The following is a 21,528-nucleotide window of genomic DNA, read 5'->3' as shown; positions in this document are numbered from 1 at the left end:
GTTTTTTTAGTCTCTCACTAGCTTTCTATCTACAGCACTTCTAAACTATGGACTATAATGATAAGAATTGCCTATGCTATTGTTCATGGGCCGTTAGGCTGCTTTTGTCCAAGCTTCTAACTGTCCATTCAGGACCTCACAGGTGTCTGATGGATGAACTTTTGATGTCAAGAGGCAAAAAAAAATGCTACCCCCAGATCATGCTAACCCCTGCTAGCTTCTGAACATGTACCCAAGATGGATTACGCCCGCACAGACTTCTTTTTCAGTCACCTTTCCCATGACTTAAATCAGCCTTAGTTTTCATCTGATAAATGTCCTCAGTTCTCAGGGAGAAGAATTTAAGAATATGGTTTTCCTTTCATGGTTGGCCATCTTTTGAAAGAAGTCTTTTGCCAAACCCAGGGTCTCTGTATTTTGCAGTGTGGTGTAGAAAGCATGGGCCAGTAGTCAGGGTTGGGGCTGCTTAGAAAAATGAGCTGGGTTTGGTCTGTGACTCAAGGCAGGAAACTGAGACCAGGATTGTAAGGACAATGATTACTGCCACCAGCTCCTCCTTCTCCTCCTGCTCCTTCCCCATTGTCATACGGAATATAATATTCTACACAGAGCAAATGACATGGATGGAATATGTGGTAAGGATACTGGGGCTCAGGAGACAAGACTACAGGTTTCCTGCTCTTATCACCCTGAGTACTTTACACTGGAGGAGACTGCAAGGTCTCGGAAGCAAAGTCTCGCTGACCTTTCTCCTGCCTTCCTGTCACTTCTCTACCTCCTTATAGAAACTAGAGCTCTTCCACAAAACCAGCCACAAAACCAGAAATATGACTTTCCTCTTCCCCTGTCTTTCTATGCAGAAGCTGCCATAAAACAATTCTCTGCTTTACCCTGTCTGGCATTATATCATGTGCAGTGCTGTTTCAGAGCAGTCTGGTCCTATACTCAGGAGGAAGGAATGCCAGAGAAGAATCTCAGCAGACAGGCCTTTCCTGGTTCCCTCTCAGTCTACATACCCGTGTCCATGGCCTTTGTACATTGTATACAATCATCCCTACTTCACCTACCCAGAACAGAACAGTAGTGTTCTCTCTTTCTCCCTCCCCCCCCCCCTCTCTCTCTCTCTCTCTCTCTCTCTCTCTCTCTCTCTCTCTCTCTCCCTCTCTCTCTCTCTCCCTCTCTCTCTCTCTCCCTCTCTCTCTCTCCCTCCCTCCCTCCCTCCCTCCCTCCCTCCCTCCCTCCCTCTCTCCCTCCCCCATGATTTTACTGGGGCTTGAACTCAGGGCCTATGAACTGTCTCTTAGCTTTCTTTTTGCTCAAGGCTGGAGTTCTACCACCTGAGCCACACTTCTGGCTTTTTGTTGGTTCATTAGAGAAGAATTTCATGAACTTCCCTTCTTGGGATGGCTTCAAACCTCAATCTGCAAATCTCAGCTTCCTGGGTAGCTAGGATTATAGGCATGAGCCACCAGAGCCCAGTTTGTGACCTCATTTTTAAAACACTCATGTCACATAAAACATCAATTAAATTTGCTATGCTTATTCTCTCATCACCCTGTCTTTTGTTACTGGCCTTGAAAGCCAGGATCCTTCTGATGAAAGAGAAAGATGGCACACACTGGGCTTCTTATACACCAATCTCCTGAGTGTCATTGACATCCATTTTTTTGTGCGTGTTGTTTATTACAGCAAACAGTACTTGCACAACAGGTAGGGCTAGGTGTGAAAGTACTGGGCTACATTCTGATGGTAAGTGAATTTAAAACAATAATGTTCTCCCCTACTATAGCTCTGAGGGCTAGTGAACGAAGGAGTCAATTTTAATAATGAAATGTTTCTAAGAGAACCGGGATTGTGACACATTAGTATCTCCAGGTAGAGATAAGCAGAAGATTTGTTTTGTAATCACAAGCAGAAACCACAGCTCTGACAACACCATGAATCAACCTAACCCTTATGACGACTAGACTCCAACAAGCCAAGGAATTTCTTGATCCATTCACCAATCCCCAATCACAGCTCTTTGCCATGGCTGGCCCCGGAGCGTCTCTTCTCCAGGACAATGTGCTTCATCGTGATTGTATGTCAGCTTCTTGAGGGGTCAAGGTGCTCAGTGCAATGCAAATGTTCTTGGAGAAACACCATGGAAAAAATGGCCCACACCACTGCTGTATAACTCCTTTATGAGGTGATTATTACAGCTGATGCACAGATGATGATGTACAGTTATTACCAGGACCTGGAAAAGTAGAACTAAGCAAGATGGATACTTTCAGATGTTTGGGACCAGTATTTGTTTTCTAATGTTTCCCTCATCTTGTAATTTGTAAATCTTCAAGAGCAAACAGTAAAATGGAAGGAAAATTTTAAATAGAAAAAAAAAAAGTCCAGCTGTTGACCTCACTGTTATCTGTACATTTGCAAAGGGCAACAAATAGCTTGTTCTGTTAATAAAACAACAAGGTCCACTTCCAGAAACACCTGGAATGTGGGCACAAGGGTCAGAGGTGGGGAGGGGGGAGGGTGGTAGAGTGATTCATCTGCAAATTCTAGAGAATTTGCAGCAAAAACAAAACAAAAAACAGGTATGTCCTCATTTACTCCATACCCAAGCAACCTTTATTTGCAGAATGAATCAGTGGTAGGTAGATAATTCTTTGCTTTATAAAATGGGTCATTAATTGAATTTCTTTTTTACATAGTACATGTCCTGGATGTTATTCCAGGAAATACATTCAAGGTAGCAAAGTCTAACTTCAAAGCACTTATTCGCCTAAGGCTGATAGGCTGATAGCCAGCAGGGACTCAGGCCTATAATCCTGGCTAATTAGGAGGCTGAGATCTGAGTGTCTAGTTAGAAGCCAGCCCCTGAAAAAAAAAGTATGTGAAACTCTTTTCTCCAATTAACTGCTGAAAATCCAGAAGGGAGTTGTGGCTCAAGTGGCAGAGTGCTAGACTTGAGTGGAAAAAGCTAAGGGGTATCCCACAGGCCCTGATTTCCAGCCCTAGTATTGGTACAAAAAAAAAAAACAAAAACAAAAAGCCAACAACACTAGTACATGCATGCATACACACATACATGCATGTATACACAGAAGCATGCATATGTACATACATTCATGCACACATACATGCATCCACATACATAAACACTTATTGAACCTGCCTTTACATCTAAGGTGAAATTGGAAACAAAAGCAAAATAAAAATGTAATGATAAATACAAAAAAATATGGATCTCATTCTCTCCTTGGACTCTGGGTATGTCCTTCTTCCCGATTCCCACCACCTCTCATCCCCTTCCACTCTCCACCTGTGAATACACACCCCCAAAAGTGGGTTCTCTAGAGCAGTGATGGTGATTCTGTCTCACAGAATCTCGCAATATGTGAAAACAGTTCTAGTCGCTGTTGCTGAGGAGGAAGTATCCCTCTATCACCTAGCAGGTAGAGATCAAAATGTTTGTTAAATACCCTTCAGAACAGTCCCTCCCCTCCTTCAAAGAGGGGGGGGGTGCATGACTCCACCCAAAATGTCAACAGATCGGAAACTGAGAAACTTAAGTCTACAGGAGGCAAATATCTAAAAAAAGACTCACATTCTGCACAGTCAGGGAGCACGAACCTAGCAATTCTGACTGCTCTGTGTTGTAGATGAGGTGAGCTGAGAGGAAGATAATCAACCCTCTCCCATTGTCCTGGCATGTGGTTCCTGTGCTGGATTGTGAGTTAAACTCACTGACCCATAAAAATACCTACTAAGCAAGCTACTGGCAACCACTTTGTGTTTGCATTCAAAGTGCTACAAGAAGTTTGGCAAGGCCTCACTATCTATCTCAGACGCTGTCTCAGGAGTAATTCATACCAATGAGCCATGGCAAATTGTCCTACTCTGTAAAGTATATCATGACCCAACAAGCCTCTTTAGTCCATTATATAATGACAATAATTATATTTTAATTAGTTATTTTTCATTTACTAGTCAGAACATGCTTAGAGAACTCTAAGTAACTTTACATCCTCTTAACATTCCTTCTTACATGGTAAGGAAAAACCTTCAGATTTCTTTCAAATCTCTATTCCCAGTTCCCAAAATTATAAATCCATTTTTTTCACAGGGAAATTGTCTCATTTGTTTTTAGTGTCAGCGTAGCACATCATAAAAAGAAAAAGAATCCCCCATCTGTCCAATAAACTATAAAATGTGGGTTGATTAATAACTAGGTTTTTAGGGGAAAATTTTTCACTTTAAAGGTTAGACTTTTTCGACTTTTTGACTAAAGGTGGTTAAGAGATTACAATAATGACTTTTCACATTGTAGATACAACAACAGATGAATGCTACACACACATTTTGATTCTTATGTTCACTGCTAGAAAATGTGGGAGGGAAAAGGAAAAAAGATGTACATATTTATGGTAACAAATCAGCCTATTCAAATACCACTTTTAACTAACAAATTATCCAAACATGATTCTAAAGTCTTTTCATCTCAGAAGCCAATCCCAAAGAGTTCTATATACCACAAGCAAGTGTGAAAAACTATTCTTTTCAACTTTTGGAGTGAGAGCCCCCATAATACACAACTGTGGTCTGCCTGCTCTTTAGAACTGTACCAATGAAAAAAGGTCCTTCAATCTTTACCACCCTAAAAAATTCAAAAGTTTAAGTCAAATGACTTCAAGGCAATGCAAGTAGCTTCTGTGACTAGCAGCCAGCCATGTACAACTAGAGGACCACAGTGACCCCCTAATTGTTACCCAGAAAGCCAGAGGTTGTCTATCCACCTCCTACCCCAGAGGAGACTTTTACAAAGCTGACTTTACCTTACGCCAGGGCTCTTTGCTTCCAGTTCTGTTCCTTGGCTGTGCTAAGCAGAACTTCAGCCCTCAGCGGGGTAGACTCAGATTCCTGCCTGCCTGGGTTACATACCAGGCTTCTTTTCCTAGCCAAGCTGAGACAAACTGTGTCTCTCTGGAGTCACAGTCACACACCGGAAGCAAGAGCAGAGTGTGGCAGACTCCCTCTCTCCTCCCCTCCACTCCCCGCTTCATTTACTAACTAAACACACGATGGGCCAATCCATGTTCTAAAACAGGAGGGGGGTAGTCTTTCTTTGAAAAATGCAGGTGGAGGAAAGTACCATTTCTCCACATCCGCTCCCAATTATCTGCATTGTAAATCTGACAGTAATTGTTCCCCAAGTCAGGGAGGCTTCCCTTGAAAACCAGACTCCTCAGCTTTTTGAGTTTCTTTCCTGGGTTTGAGATAGTGGTGGACAGCTAAACACAGCTATAAATAACCGGCAGCCTACTCTTTCAAGTCATTGCTTTGGGGACCCATGTGCTGGAACTTCTAATGGAAAAGTATAACAACAATGTGCTCAACTTTTGCTATTACATCAAGATGTTTGTTTTATTCTACAGTACTGTTTCAGGGAATTTTTTTAAGGACTTGCTTATCTAACTTACTTGATGTTTGAACACTTTATGCTGTGCTTTTATTTTAGAAAACCATTGGATATTTATTTTGTTCTGGATATTTGACACACATTACATTATCAACAAGATTATCCTGCAGAATCTTAGGTGAACAGAAGGTGAGGCTGGAGGTGCTGTGTTTGCAAGAATAGAGAGAAGGAGCCAAACATCATCTTCTCCAATCTCTCAGCCTTTATGGGTTTTTTGAAATGGGTCTTTGCTGAGGACTAGTACTAGGGCTGTAACATCTATGGTCATTTCCCATAAGGCTAAGACGATTAGGGGAAATTTTCATGGAGATTATTTGCTCATAAAGATCAGCTAATCAAAAGACCTTTCCCCCACCCCTCCTGCATTGTGGAATCTCTCTAAGCTGACTTGGGAAGCCATCCAAGGAAGCATTGTTGAAGAAATCTAAGGGTTTCAACAACAAAGCTGATCTTGTAAAACAAATAGGAAGTCACTGTTGCACACTATAATAATTATAAGGATGTTGATCAAATATCTAGTGCACCTGTCTTCTGTCTTCCAGGCGGGCAGGGGAGGGAGTCCCATACTTCCCTGAGTGTGCCTTCATGGCCTTCTTACAGGGCAAGAGGCACAGTGAGAGAGTCAGAGAGACTTTGCAGTCTCCTCCAGTGTAAAGTACTCAGGGTGGTAAGAGCAGGAAACCTGTGAATCTTGTTAACTGAGACCCAACATCTTCACCACATATTCCATCCATGTCATTTGCTCTGTAAATTAGTTTTTTCAGTAAGACAATGGGGAAGGAGCAGGAGGAGGAGGAGTTGGTGGCGATTATCATTGTCATCACAGTCCTAGTCACAGTTTCCTGCTTCAAGTCACAGACCAAACCCTGCTTATCCACAAACAAAATTGTAAGCTTATGCAACACATTGGGCCTTAACAGACAATTTTGTGTGTATCTGTAAATCATAGAAATAAACCCCAGAAGCTGTGTGACAGATACTGTCCCAGGTGACTGGCTTGTAACCTTCTTCTAAGCCTAAAAGAGGTTTAGGTCCTACTGTCCGTAGCTCAGGAGGCAGCAGCCACAAGGCTGAGTAGCTGGCTGCAGATTCCTCTGCTCAATGTGTGGCAGGAGGAATGAATCCTGCTATGTGTGATCAGATGCATGCTACCCACCACATCTTCCTTCTGTCTGACCATTAAGCCACACCGAGCTCCCAAATCCCAGACTCCACACCTGTCTCCAAAATGCAGCTTTGCTTTGTGCTATGAAGCCATCCAGGCATCTTATAGCCAGGTGTCAGTGGCTCATGCCTGTAATACTAGCTCCTCAGGAGGCTAAGATCTGTCCAGCACAGGAAGAAATGTCCATAAGACGCTTACCTACCATTGGAAACCAGAAAACCAGAAGTGGAGCTGTGGTCCAAAGTGGTAGAGTGCTAGTGTTAAGGGAAAGAGCTCAGGGACAGTGCCCAGGGATTGAATTCAAGTCCCATGACTGACCAAAAGAAAAAAGAAAAAGCAGTGTGCAAGGGCATTCCCTTTGGAGGGAGGAGGGAATTATTGCACTATACCAGTTCATTCCCACAGGGCTGGATGGGCCCCAGCTCTAATCCCTCCTGTCCAGCTGGCAAAGCAACAGCGGGTCCATCTGCTGGAACTGGCACCACATGGTCCATGAGAAAGGAAGACATACGGGCCAGGAAGCAAGTGCCTTCAGTTGGAAAGGGAACGGAGAGGGAGCTTTTCTAGTATGGAAGATCTGAGACCAGCCTCATTTCTGGGGTATAAGGGACTAAATGCTCACATTTTTTCCTGAAGCATTCATCATCATACAAAACACAAGAAACCTTCCTGGTGACTTATGGGTTGCACCATTTTTGGAGGTATTCCTTCAAGTTCAACACTCATGGTAAAGATGAAATGAATAAATTCGCAAGGGCAAGATAGCACTGAGGTCATGAGAAACCACCTTTTGCAAGAGTGATCATGGGTGCAGCTACAGGATTTGCTGGAGGGCCCAGGCTTGTCAGAGCATGCCTGGCAGAGGCTCAACTCAGATTCTAAGAGGCGGCCCACATGTCTCTCCTCAGCACTTTTGGCTAAATGAATTAATCTATGTAAGTGACTAGAAACAGTCTTTCAATGAATGGAGAATGGGTCTGAGTGGACCCACAACATTCAAATTGCCATCAGAACTAGAAAATAGCTAAGATTTTCTGAAGTTTAAAAAAGCTTGACTAGGTTTGGACCAGAAAAAAAAATAACACATTATTATGAGCCTGCAAGTTAACCAAATGGTAAAAATCAAACTGTGTATTTAAAATGAAAGAAACAAAGAAGGTAGGAAGATAGCTCACTTAATCTAATTCTCTGAAGTTAAGTCACACCATAAACCCAAATAACTTTTTAAATCAAGATAAATAGAAATTCTTTTCAAACTGTCATTTCCGGAGAAGGAAGTTCTCCTATGTGTACAGATAGGAAATAGGGTGATTTTTTTCCATAAATATCAAATCTACTACTTGTGAGCAGTCTTCTGTTACCCTGACAACCTTCCTTCTCTGTTGTTAATCTAAAAGAAGGCGGGTGGTGTGGGGGAAAATCAGATTTTCTTCAAACCATTTATCATGTCAATGGGATGTACTCAACAGGGCCAATTCCAATCTGTTAAAAAGGGGATGGACAAAATATTAGTGTGAGATTATGCTTTCCAGATAAGACATCACAACTAACGTGAGGCCACTTTCCATCCAAGATTTTACATCGATAAATCCCACTCTGATCAATATCAGACTTCTGCATGGAGATAACCAGAGGCCACGTAAGAGAACCACTGCCCCAGAGGAAAGAAGCTAGCACAGAATCTTGTAGGCATTCATTGATCTGACTGCTCATCTAGGGGCTTTCTTCATTCTGCTTAGGCCTAGAAAAGTAGACTGAGATTCAAGGACTAGAAGAGAGGAACAAATTAGCTTCTAACCAAGCCTGGAGATGGGGGGTTAATATGCCCTCCACTCATCTACTTTCTCCTCTATCTTTCTCTCTCCCCTCAAATCCCACAGCCCTGTGAGGCAATGATCAGTATTACTGTTTTACAGATGCGGGAGCTGAAAGAACAGGTTCTCAGTTCTCCATCACCTTCTTCTTTGTATAATTAGACATGTATGAACACATCTATAGTAAATATACATGGCTATTTAAATTGAAATAATATATGTCATAAAATGTACACTATTAAAATACACACTTCAGTGAGTTTCAATATGTTCACCACTATCTAGTTGTAGAACATTTTGATCATTTTGATCACTCTAAAGGAAAACATCTCCATATTCATGATCAGTCATTCCCCATTTTCATCCTCGCCAAGGCCCTGGCCGCCATTAGTCTACTTTCTGCCCCTGCATATTTGCCTACTCTAGACATTCTTCACAAATGGAATTGTGACACATGATCTTTTGGGGGTAGCTCTTTCACTTAGTATACTATTTTTTGAGGTTTATTCACGTAATCTATGAGTCAGTACTTTATTCCTTTAACATAGCTGAATAATATCCCATTTTACAAATAGGTTTAACTTTTGCTTAACTCATACTTAAAATGAAACCATTCCAAGATGGATGCATATTAGTACTACTTCCCAAGTAGTCCCAGCTACTGGGGAGGTGAAGGTGGGTAGATTATTTGAGTCCATGTTGGAGACCTACCTGGGCAACAAAATAAGACCTTGTCTCAAGAAACAAAAACAAAATGAAACAGACTTTTATTTTAAAATGAAGCCATCTTTCAAATCACACAGTGAGAAAATGTGATTGGTGTTTCCATATTGGTCCTGCCTCGTCGTGGGTCATTTCATGAGGCTGTGAAGAGTCCTAGACAAAAGCTCTATGGAGAAAATGGGTCCTCTAGCCAGCCACAGCATCATGGATTTGTAATATTCTCCAGGGATCATGCCAGATGCCCTGAAGGACCCTACTGCTGATTAAAGCAGGAAAGGTCAGACACAGCAAGGTCACTGGCCTTCAGTGACATCTGACTTTGCTAAAAAGTAAATCAACGAAACAGCAAATGTTTATTGACCTGACCATAGGTAGAAGGAGCCCATACACAAAGCTTCTCTTCCCCACCAGGAAGGATATGTCTAAGTCATCTGGCAAGTTAGACTGGAGGCAGACTGCTTCACACTGTGTGAGTACCCATATGTGTGTGCATGTGTGTGCATGCGCAAGTACGCATGTGTGTAGGATGTGTACACACACGTGCCCTTATCATTTGAGAACTGAGACCTATTTTCTAATTTTGGTCTGTCACTAATTAGTTCCGGAATTCCCAGCACTCAGTAGCTTCACCTACATATAGAGGTCAGTATTAAAGATACTGGCCCCTTTACAGGACTGCTATGAGAATGCAATATTTATGAGTTTACTTGAAAATGTTTGTGAACTCAAAAATATTTCAGTTCACAAGCATGTGGAACCAAGCAGGAATTCGGAGACCTTGAGAATGAAAAGAATGTGATTCATTTTCTGTATGTCATTCATCTTCTCAGGAAAAGGAGTTGAGCTGAGTGTGGTGGAACACATTTGCAATTCCAGATACTTAGGAGATCCAAGGTAGGAATCTCTATCTGAGATTGGCCAGGGGCAAAAGTATGAGACTCTATCTGCAAAACCAACTAAACTGAAAAGATCTGGGGTAAGACACAAATGGTAGAATGAGGTAGAAGGAGGCCCTGATTTCAAACCTCAAAAAAAAAAAACCCAACCAAAACTTGAACATTTATGACTATCTTTTGTAAATTGTATCTTTGATACAGCAGTTTTTGCTGTCATGCAAGTGCCAGGACCAACTCTCCCCTCACAACAGGCCAGCTCAGAACACTCATGGTAATGAAACAGCCTGAAAATATCTACACCATCGTGAGCAGAGGACAAGGACCTCCAATTTATAATATGTCAGCCTCCCTAAAATTTCATAAACATGGGGCTGGGAATGCGACTTAGTGGTAGAGTTCTCACCTAGCACGCATCAAGCCCTGGGTTTGATTCCTCAGCACCACATAAACAGAAAAATCAGAAGTGGTCCTGTGGCTCAAGTGGTAGAGCGCTAGCCTTGAGCACAGAGAGGCTCAGGGACAGTGCCCAGGCCTTGAGTTCAAGCCTCCCAGCTACCCCTCCATCCCCCCAAAATCATAAACATTTGTCCCTGGAATTTGGGAAAGATCAGTGTTTTGTTTTTTTAATCAGCTAAAAAGCAAAACTGAACAAAGCCAGCAATTTTTAATCCCTGACAAGGAAATGGCAGAATCCTGTTGTGATTCCCTTCCCTGCACCTCCCTGAGAAGGAGGTGCCTAAAAGCCACTTTACAGCTAACCACAGACCAGGAGTCTTGCAGGACAGGGGTCCTGTAGGGGTCTAGCGGATGGCCCTGCCTCCTCAATTCGCAGGTTGTCACAGACAGCAGCACCCTTCCTACCCAGGGGGCATGTCAACAGGTAGCAGCTTAAACAGGCACCACCAGACCTTCTGGAAAGACCAGATTCCCCCAGGGGTGTTGACTGAGTTCCTGGGTGCAGTGACAGGAGGAAACTGGGAAAGTGAGAGCTCAGACCTGAGGCAGGAGGCAGAGCCTGCCTGGCTCCTCTATGCTGACTGTCCAAGTCCACGTACCTGCCCTGCTCCTCCCAGAAGGGACCAAAGCAGGCTCCAGGGAGCTAAGGTGTGGGCCTACTCAGGGAACGGAGAGGGGGCATTTCCAGCTTAGTGACACTGAATCCAGGCTGGGGACTGTGGGAGGACACAAGAGAGATGAGCTGACAGCCAGGGATGCAGGAAGGGAAGAAAGTGGAAGAAACTCTTCCTTTATTCTTTCTTTCTCTGTGCTGGAACCGGGGCTTGAACACTGGGACTGGCACTCTCTCTTAGCTCTTTCACTCAAGGCTGGCATTCTACCACTTGAGTCACACCCTTTTTTTTTTTCTTTTTTGACTGTCACACTTTTATGTCTTGGTTTTTTTTCCCCTCCTGGTTAACTGGAGTCTCAGATTTGCCTGACCAGCAGTATCAACTTGAGACCTTAGTCCTCAGATCTCAGCCTCCTAAGTAGATAGGATTACAGGCTCCTGAAACAGAGTGGAGATGGGAAAAAGGAAGCAGTAAGAGAGGAAAGTGGGGGAAAGGTTGTGGGAGCGAAGTTTTAGAGAAGGGATGGAGGGAGGAGGCTAGCAGGAAGCTCCTGTGTCTCACATGAATGTGTTTTGTACTTCTTAATGAGGCAGCAGGCACTAGTAACATTTTCAAAATGTCCCATATTTAGGTTAATTAGCCAATGCTTTTTAAAGATACGCCATTTATAACAAGCTCTCCCCCCAAAGAGAATCTAGCTAAAGAAAACTGATAGCAGGAGTGATAAACAAAGCTACAGTTTGAATGGATGTTAACTGCCAGGCCTTCCATGCTAGTTCCCAGGGAAAGAAAAAAAAAATCACAGAATAAAGGAACTGCTGTCTCTGACTATTTGCATCTAAGAGATGAAAATGAAGAGAAGTTGGGTCCTAAGGTCCAAAGAAATGTTGAGAGTCAAGCTATCCAAGTCTTAGTTTTAGATGTATATTTTTAATGCATATAATAAAAGAAAGGAATACCTGGGGCTTAAAGAAATTGAAAGACATATTTTAGGTCAACCAGCAGGTGTATTCTCAAGTCAAGAAAAGCAGATCTGGGGGTCCTCTGTCACTCATCAAACCACCTGGTGCTCACACACCCTTCCCTGCCCTTCCCCTTTGATCCCTGGCTGGTGAGATGTAGCTGGGTTACAAGGGTGATGGGATAAAGATGAGAACAGGAAGCTGCTTTGTGAATCTCATGCCAGTCCCTTTACCTTGGAGGGAAGGACACTTCCAAAGAGGCCACAGGACCTGCCAAAGGGCTCTGGAGGCATGTGGACAGAGCCTACAGCACAGCTTTGCCAGCCCTGACCTAGGCCCTTTCTCCTTCTGAGGTCAGGTGACTCTCAAGTGAAACCACACCCAGAGGGTGTGGCCACATCACTCCAATGCCCAGTGTTAAAAGCACTGTGGAGCCGGGCACCAGCTACTCAGGAGGCTGAGATGTGAGGATCGTGATTCGAAGCCAGACTGGGTAGGGAAGTCTGTGTAACTCTTATGTCTGATTAACCACTGGAAAACTGAAATTTGGCGCTGTGACCCAAAGTGATAGAACACTAGCTTTGAGTGAATAAACTAGACACCTAGGTCCTGAGTTCAAGCCCTATGACTAACCAAAATAAAATTTAAAAAATATTTAAAAATTACTGTGGAGCTGTGGTTCTATTCAGGCTGCTACCTGGATATTTTTTCCCAGCTTAACTGGAGTAGGTTAAAGAATGACACACTCACACCTATACTATGCACTCTGGAGCTGTAGACCTGTTTGTAGATGTGACTAAGTAAAGGTTTTTGAGATTGTTCACCATTCTCTCTGCAGCCATTTTACAATTGCTTTGCAATCTAGGAAGCACAGATTATGACAGGGACATTGTTCCCAGAGGAACAACAGAGCATGCTCAGGACAGACCACCCAGCAAGCAAGAATAACTGATGTACTCTGACAATGCTGGCTACTTCTCTGGAAACACGCCAAAACAAAGACTAACGGAGCCAGACCACACCTGTGATTGGGCTGCTGCACCATTAGGCATACCTTTCACACCCTTCCCCCAGTGCTTTGTCTATAAAGTCTAAAACTCATGCCTGAACTCCAAAGATGGCTGAAGATGGGCTCTTTTCCAGGGCATACCAGGACTAAGTAATCTGTCTCTGACTTCATCTTGTCTCTATTTGGCATATTCAGGGTAAGTAGCTGGTTCTGACTTGTAGAACTTCTAGAGTTTGGGCCTGGGGGCTCCAAAATTCTCTAGTTTCAAGATGAGGAAGTCAACCAAGATGATGAGGATGGCCCTGAGTCAAATGGCCAGGTATCCTTTTGGGAGAAAGGCAAGAGGACAACTGACAGAACAGGAGACATCACAGAAAAGGCAGCCATAGAGGGAATAGAGTGATGTAGCCAGAAGCCAAGGAAACCCAGTAGCTAGAAGAGGAGAGGAAGGATCTTTGGTGGTCCTTCATATACAACCCAGCTCTGAAAATATATTGAGACTATAAATCAAGATCCCCAATTATTAAATCTATATTAAGCTAGCACCATAAGGGTAAACACAGGAAGTGCATACATTTATTATCTATGAATGGAAGAAAAGATACTACCAAGATTCACTAAATTTATAACAAATCTAATATTCAGTGATGGCGTAAGAGAATCGTGTGTGGGAAGGTGGGGTATGGGGAGCCCCAGGTCTGAGTTCCTTTGATGACCAAGCCCAGATGATTCACCAGCAGTCACATGTCCATGCACTAACCCTGCAGAACATTTTTCTAGATCACACACCCATCTGAGGAGAACAGACCCTGCTGGGTGGACCCTGAATCTAAGCTTCAATATTGTGCAACTACTCACTCCCAGATGGCCCAGTGCTAAAGCCACTGCATGCAAAGTCTCCAAGTCTTAAACCCACTATAGGCCTTGATTGAAACCTGAAGCTAGCTCAAGAAGAGGTGTTTATGTTCCCATGAACACTGAGCTTCCAACTTAAGGGAGAAAGTAGTAAGCTACGGTTTCTTCCAAAAGCTATCTTTAGGGTTCCAGTTTTACTTTCTGTCCTCCACACATTAATTATACAGCATAGAAGGTTCCATTATTAGCCTAACTTACTTTTTTGGTGGCATACTCCTCAGTCCTTTTGTTTTTGTTTTCTCAGACAGAGTCTCTAACGTTTCCCTGGGGGACTAGCCTTAGGCAATGATCCTTGAACCTCAAGTCTCCCAAGTAACTGGAATTATAGGCATGAGCCATCATACCTTGGCCTGGGACTCTGTGTGTATGTTTGTTTGTGCCTTTTGGCAGTACTGAGGTTTGTGCTCAAATATCTTATCACTGAAGCCACACCTCCCAGCCTCATTTTCACACAAGTATTGAACTAACTTTGAGAGAAATCCAACAACCTTTCTGGGCATTCTTTTCCCTAAGCAAAAACCCCAGACCCTAACCTTGCAGTGCACTTGGTTGACAAGCTTCACTGGAGAAGGGAGGAGAACTCCTCCCTCTTGAGTGTGGGGGAGGGGCTGGGGAGGTTCCCCCTTCTTATGTGTCCAGCCAGTGCTACACTATGGTTTTGTGCTCTCGGTTCTTCTGTAGTCTCCTCTACACTCTCATCTCCTCATTTATTTGTTTGTTTATTTTTGTAGGACACAGTAATTGAACTCAGGGCCTGGGCATTGTCCCTGAGCTTTTTTGCTCAATGTTAGAGCTCTACCACTTTGAGCCACAGAATCACTTCTAGTTTTCTGGAGATAAGAGTGTCATGGACTTTTCTGCCAAGGCTGGCTTTGAACCACTATCCTCATATCTCAGCCTCCTAAGTAGTTAGGATTACACATGTGAGCCTCTGGCACTTGGTTAACTTTTTTTTTTTTAATTTAAGGCAAATTTCTCATGGCCTAAAATTTACCATTTTAAAATGAAGAATCCACTGGCACTTAGCACATTCTGAGTGTTGTACAAGCACTTCCTCTGTCTAGGATCAAAATATTTTAATCTCCCTAAAGGAAACACAGCATTCATTCAACAATCTCTCTCCATTCCTCTGCCTAACTCTAGCAAAAACTGGTCAGTTTTCTGCTGCTCTGGGTTAGGAATCTCACTACATGTGTCCTTGTGTGACTGGCTTGAAGTCTTTGAGGACCTAGCTCCAGGCTCAAATGTGATGGCTGAGCATCCCCTCCCTGTCTCCTAGAGTCTTTTACTGAGCAAACGTCCCAGGTTCATCCATGCTGTAGTAGCATTGTTTCAGTTAAGGCTCCATCATAAGCCATTGATTGCATGGCTGGACTGTGTTCGGTTCAGCCATGGACCCCGTGGTGGGCACTGGGTTTCTTCTACCATCTAACTGCGGGCAGTGCTACTGTGACCACCTGTACACTCATAGTTGAGTATTCATCTTTACATAATACCACTATTGAACCCCACAACACTCCAGCTATCATTTCTGTACTCCCCGCTTAGGATCAAGCCCAGACTTTTGAACATCACCTTGTAGAACTCTTGCCACCTCCTCAGCATCATCTTCTACTCTGCATTCCTGACTGTCTTGCCTTTGGTTTTCGTAGGTGTTGTCTTTGTCCTTGCTACCCGCTACCCAGCTTCTGCAGTTGCCCCTTCCTTTTCCAGAACCTTCTCTCTCTGGCTGAGTGATGACAGTCATTTCCCTATGTCCCCAATACAATTCCATGTACTAGGTCCTAGTACCTGTTTCATGGGAAGGGCTTGGGGTGGGATTTAGGAAGCTACCTATGCTGTGACACCCCAGGGAAAAAGTGGGATCTAGAACCAGCTGGGGCAGCGGAAAGGAGGCCCTGGATTTTCCACCCTGTGTCTCTGAAACGCACTCTCCTGAGAAGTTTGGACTTGGCTATGTGGACTTAGTGCCGGGATGTCTGAAGGACAGGATGGCAGGCTGCAGGAATGACTGGTCATACTGCCAGCTGCTAGGCTTGCATGCCCCACCTTGCTCAGCACACACTCTCCACCCTGGAGAGGGGGAGGAGTATGAGGCCATTTTTCCTTTCCCCTCTGACTTCGCTGGCACCTCACATGGCCTGTGAAAAGTAGGGCAGTGCCTCCCTCTGAACTCTGGCCCTGGGATCAGCTGTAAGGGCCTCTTGTCCAAGAAGAACCAGGCTCACCCAAGATATGATACTGATCAGGGCAGTGGCTGACAAAGTCAAAGTATGAAGCAAGGCCTGGTTGGAAGCAGTTGCACCAGAACTTGATAAGTTCCAGCTCAGCGTAGTTACAGGTGCACTGGCACAGGATGTGGGTGGGAACACCTATTCCCTCACCTTTTACCCTCCCTTCCTTTCTGACCTCTAATTCTGAGCCTTCACTTACACACAACACACACACACGTCTCTCACATCTACTTCATTTCCTCTTCTAAAAATAAATGGTCTACCTAACTCTGTAGACCATAATTAGGTAGAAGTATTCTTCTTCTCCCCCCTCCTTCCACTCCCCTTCAAATTCCTTCCGAGTTCCATGTGGGTATTTGGTAGAAAGTACCCCTCAGGACAACACAGCGCATAAATTCTCTAAGGCAGTCATTATGGACCCCTTCCTTCCTGTACGGGCAAAGACAATCTAGAAAGGTAAGCTCTGTCCTGTGTTTCCGAGTGTCTCTGAGGAAAATGGCAATAGCTTTGTGGTGGAGGCCACTTGTCACTTACCTCCAGGACTTTCCCAGTGATAAACTGGTGACACGCTTCGCACTTCACCCCAAAGAGCCCCTGGTAGTCTTTTTCACAGTATGGGGCACCATCCCTGCAAGACAAAATCATATTCAGCTCCCGAGAAGAGGAGGGCAGAAGTTCTCCCAGCCGTCCTGTCCCCAGCACACAAGTAGAACACATTTTGCCCATGCCCAATATTCAAAAGCCTGGCATCTGACCAGACGTGGTCAAAAATCACAGATCTGAGAGAAAGCCACCGTTCCCCAGGCCACACAGAGAGAATAGCCATATCACCATGTGGTGACAACTGATTGCTTCCTTGGCTCCTCAAAACTAGCCAGAAGAAATCCCAGCTGGTACTGGTGGCTCACACCTGTAATCCTTGCTACACAAGAGGTTGAGATCCTAGGATTATGGTTCAAAGCCAGTCTGGGAAGGAAAGCTATGAGACTTTTATCTCCAGTGGAGCACCAAAATAGCTGGAAGTGGATCTGGGGCTCAAAGCAATACAGTGCTAGCCTTGAGCACAAAAGCTCAAGGGTCTAGGTCCTCAGTTCAAGCCCTAGGAAGGACTCCCCTCTGTCCCCCAAAACACACACACACACACACACACACACACACACAGGCACACACGCACGCACGAAGAGGAAAGGAAAGGAATCCCAGGCCAATCATTCCCCTTTACTCCCAGAACACCTCATTTCCCCCAGCCCCATCCTGCCATAAGCTCACAGGCCTGGGCAGAGTCTCCCAGCAGCCTCCAGTCACCTTGCCTAAGTGCTGGGGGCCCAGGACTCTCCCTGGCACCACAACCCCCCATTTATCTCAGAACATAAGAAAAATCATTCTCTGGATATTTCTGGGTAGAAACACTTTTTTAAATAGTCATGATACCTACTGCATCCCTTGTATATTTTGGGTATCCACAAATATTCCCCCCAGACCTGGAGGAGAGAAATTTCCTACACACTACATGTGAAAACCAATAGCCAAATGCTTTGTTGGCTACAGACAGGGTATCATGCAACATGATGTCAGCTTTGTTATTAAATTAAGGAATAATTAGTATCTCTTCAAGTTTATAGAAACCACATCATAGCAAAAACATAATAATGAAACTGTGCGCGCGCATATGTGTGTGTGTGTGTGTGTGTGTGTGTGTGTACATGGCAGTACTAGACTTGTACTCAGGGTCTGAGCTGTTCCTTGGCTTTTTCAGGCTGGTGTTCTATCACTTGAGCCACACCTCCTCTTGTAGGTTTTTGGTGAGTTGAAAGTCTATCTCATGAACTTTTCTGCCCAGGCTGGCTTCAGATTATAATTCTCAGATCTCAGTGTCCAAACTCCTCAGTCTCTTGGATTACAGGTGTGAGCCACAGGCACCAGGCAACAGGATTCTTCTTCCAACTTTTATGTCAAAAAGTTCATAAGACTGTGGGATGTGAATGAACTTCAACATGAGAAAAGATGGGCAACCAGAGCCTGCAGGCTCCCAGGCGCACCCAGGCCCACTGCCTCTATGCCCCCCCACCACTACCCTCCCCAACTTGGTGGCCACATCTTACTTGCTGATATATTCCCCAGTGAGAACCTTCCCGCAGGATTTGCATTTGAAGCAGCCCAGGTGCCACTGTTTGTCCAGTGCCAGGAGCGCCTGCCCATTCTTGATGTCTCTTCCACAGCCCGCACAGTCTGCAAGAGAGCCAAAGCCAGCTGTTAGCATGTGTGGTCCTTGCTAAAGCCAAGTAGGAGGCTCCAAACCCCACCCTCCTCCCAGCACAGCCAGCAGTTCTGATGCACCTCTCTAGTCCATTTGCTTTCCCAGCTCCACGTTCTTCCCTAGCAAATCTCCCAGAACCAATCCTCAAGCTACAGAGTGGCTGCCCAAACCTCGGCACATCTAATAAGATGGATGCCCTTCACCTCAGATCCCTGGGGCTCAGGAACCCTTCGAGGTCAAGCTGTGACTCAGAGAATGATAATGACAAAGTCTGAACTGTGATTCTAAGAAAATTAATTAGTTAATAAAGGCGCACAGGCCTTTATTAATGATAGGACTGCTGCCTATAAATCTTGTCTGCATATTTGGAGCTCTGTTTCCTTATCAACTTAAGCCAGCCTTTCCAAGATGTGTGATCGTTAATTAAATACTTAAATCCCTTAGATTTAATTGTCCTTGGTAGACTCCTGAAAGGCAGAGAAAGAGAAGAAGTTTTCTTCATGGTAAACAGGGAGTGTAGACAGTGGAATCAGATAGCTGGGTTCCACCTGCAGCTCCACATCTATTAACTGCAGGCTCCAGGCCAGTCACGTGTCCTTACCAAGCCTTGGCTTGTCAGTGGGGACAATGCTGGTGGCACAGTGGCTGTCACTTCACAAGTGGTTTAAAAATCTGCTGCTGTTAGAGCTGCCAGCACTGTTCTGATCATTAACTACCTCACATGTGAGCAGAGCTGAGTGTTTTTCTAAAACCACAGAGATATAAAATGGGTGCAAGTTATTGGAAAGCAACATCAACTCCTACAAATGTTCAAAATCCAGAGAAGCTGAGCGGCAGGTTAGCCATGATGGCCCCAGCCACACACATAGCAAAAAGCCGTGTCCAAGTAATGCCACTCAGCAGCCAAGTTCAGAACAAGACAGAGACCAGGTCCCCGAGACAACGAAGTGATTGGACACTCTCTCCTGACCATGTCCTGCGAGGCCTGCTCCTTTGCCAACCATACTTCTGGTCCAGCTTTAATTCTCTCTCTTTCTAGAGCACCTTTCCTGTTTCTAGACAGTACCCACTCCAGAATGGATTCTGTCCCTTGGGTCTTCTTGAAGTCACACAGAATAGGCCCAAATTCTGGAAATTCCCCACCTCCAATACCATCTGGAGATGGCTTACACAGTTTCTCAAGGTCTAGTTAATGTATGCTGACTTATTCTTTGACTACCAATGTGGATCTTGTTCAATGTTATACAGGGCATAAGCTCATTAGAAAAAAACTAGCAAATAAAAAGGTATATGCGGAGTCTCCCCAAAATAGAATATTTCTAGAAAAAAATGTTCTTAAGAAACTCTCCTATTGGAGAAAGGTTTCCCATATTCTGTATTATTTGAAAATTTTAAACCAGAAGTACTTGTAAGTTTAAGCTCTGAATATTACAGAATTTCTCAAAGTATAGCCCATTACAAAAAAAATTATATACTATTGACAAAACATGGAGCATTTGTATAAAATAAGGCTTATGTGTGTCTCAAAATCTCATCAAAAGTATCACAAATCATACATCTAGTTCACTAGAAGGATAAAAATAGGAAGAGATTAATAATATCTGTTCAAAAATATAATTCATCTGATATTCTCTAGACATTATGTTGGAAATGAATTAAACAACTTGGTAGAGGGTGTTAAGGATAAACTGGAAGAAAAATGAGGGGGAGTGACATTATTCAAAATGCAATGTACTTATTACCTGACTTATATAACAGTAAGTCCTCTGTACATCACCTTTACAACAAAAATTTTGAAAATATAAAGTTTAGGTGGGTGCTGGTGGCTCACATCTGTAATTCTAGCTTCATAGGAAACTGAGATCTGAGGGTGGGGGGGGGTTCAAACCCAGTCTGAGCAAGATAAAAACACAGTGTGTGCTGAAGATAAATTGGGGGATACTTTCCAGAACAGCTTTAGGTCCTTAGTGCAACCCAGCAGAAGAACCAGATTCCTATGTCAGGGGACCCCACCCCCCCAATCACTAACCTCTAGCATACTGTCTGTAACTAAGAAATACAACATTGATATCTCATTATTGTCCAGGGCCTACAGTTTACATTAGCTCTCATTATTGGTTTAGACAAGCTGAACATTCTGTGTGTGGACAGGCTGGCAATATGCATCCAGTATTATAGTATCAAACACAACACTTCTTTCACCTGTCTAAAAACCTTCGATGCCCTACCTGTTCATCCCGTCCTTCTCCTAGCTCTTAGCAAACACTCAACTTTGGTCTCCCTACTTTTTTCTTTTTCAGTATAAAATGGGTAGTTTACAATATTGGGGTCTGGACCCAGCGTGTCACAAATACAGGCAAGTAGGCTACCATTTCAGCCACACCCACAGCTGGATAGTTCACACACACACACACACACACACACACACACACCAACTATTTCTGATTTCACCACTAGATGGCAGCAAACATTTAAACATTAAGAAAATGTGTAAAAGAATAGTTTTAAGGAAGAAATAAACTTGAGAGATGGCTTCGGGCCTTGCTAGAGTCAGTTAAGATGTCTGGAGTCTTTCCCCACATAAGCAGAGAGGTTTAGGGAGATGGCAATGGTGGAAGGTGTCATGGACACTGGTTTTGGTGTCAGGAAGTTTCTGAGCCTCCATTTTTTTAATCTGTGAAATGCAAACAGTAAAAGCCACCTGCTGGGTTGCTATCCATCATGAAGAAGAGAGAGGACAGTGCTTTGCATATACTTCCAGTGCTTGGTATGTTTGGGTCACTCAATGGATCCCCTCTGCCTTGCTCAAGGGCATTGCCAGAACTAGAGACCAGAATTCTTGATTTAAATCTTGAGTTCTCTTTCAGCACACTGGTGTCCAGACTGCCCAGAAGAAGCTAAGGCCCAGTGTCAGAATAATGAGCACTGGGACCTATACAGAGAACTTTCTACAGACCAGGCAGTACCCTGCACACAGGATACCAATCGGTCTTCACAACCATGGAGTTAAGAT

General features: G+C 43.9%; 1 protein-coding gene across 3 annotated transcripts in view; it reads right to left on the bottom strand.

The window, feature by feature from the left end:
• Ablim1 (actin binding LIM protein 1) overlaps positions 1-21,528 on the bottom strand; it is a 160,387-nt gene that overhangs the window by 68,940 nt on the left and 69,919 nt on the right. For all 3 annotated transcript variants that reach the window (XM_090345798.1, XM_090345799.1, XM_090345800.1), the window contains exons 5-6: positions 18,361-18,487; positions 16,793-16,886 (exon numbers count right to left, since the gene is read on the bottom strand). In XM_090345798.1, coding sequence (XP_090201924.1) covers positions 16,793-16,886; positions 18,361-18,487 — 221 coding nt within the window. The remainder of the gene's footprint in view (positions 1-16,792; positions 16,887-18,360; positions 18,488-21,528) is intronic.

This window comes from Megascapheus bottae, chromosome 15 (assembly GCF_031878675.1).
Source record: "Megascapheus bottae isolate mThoBot1 chromosome 15, mThoBot2.hap1, whole genome shotgun sequence".
Classification (NCBI taxonomy): domain Eukaryota; kingdom Metazoa; phylum Chordata; class Mammalia; order Rodentia; family Geomyidae; genus Megascapheus; species Megascapheus bottae.
The sequence above is the reverse complement of the archived record's forward strand: the minus strand, read 5'-3'. Positions and strand labels throughout refer to the sequence as shown.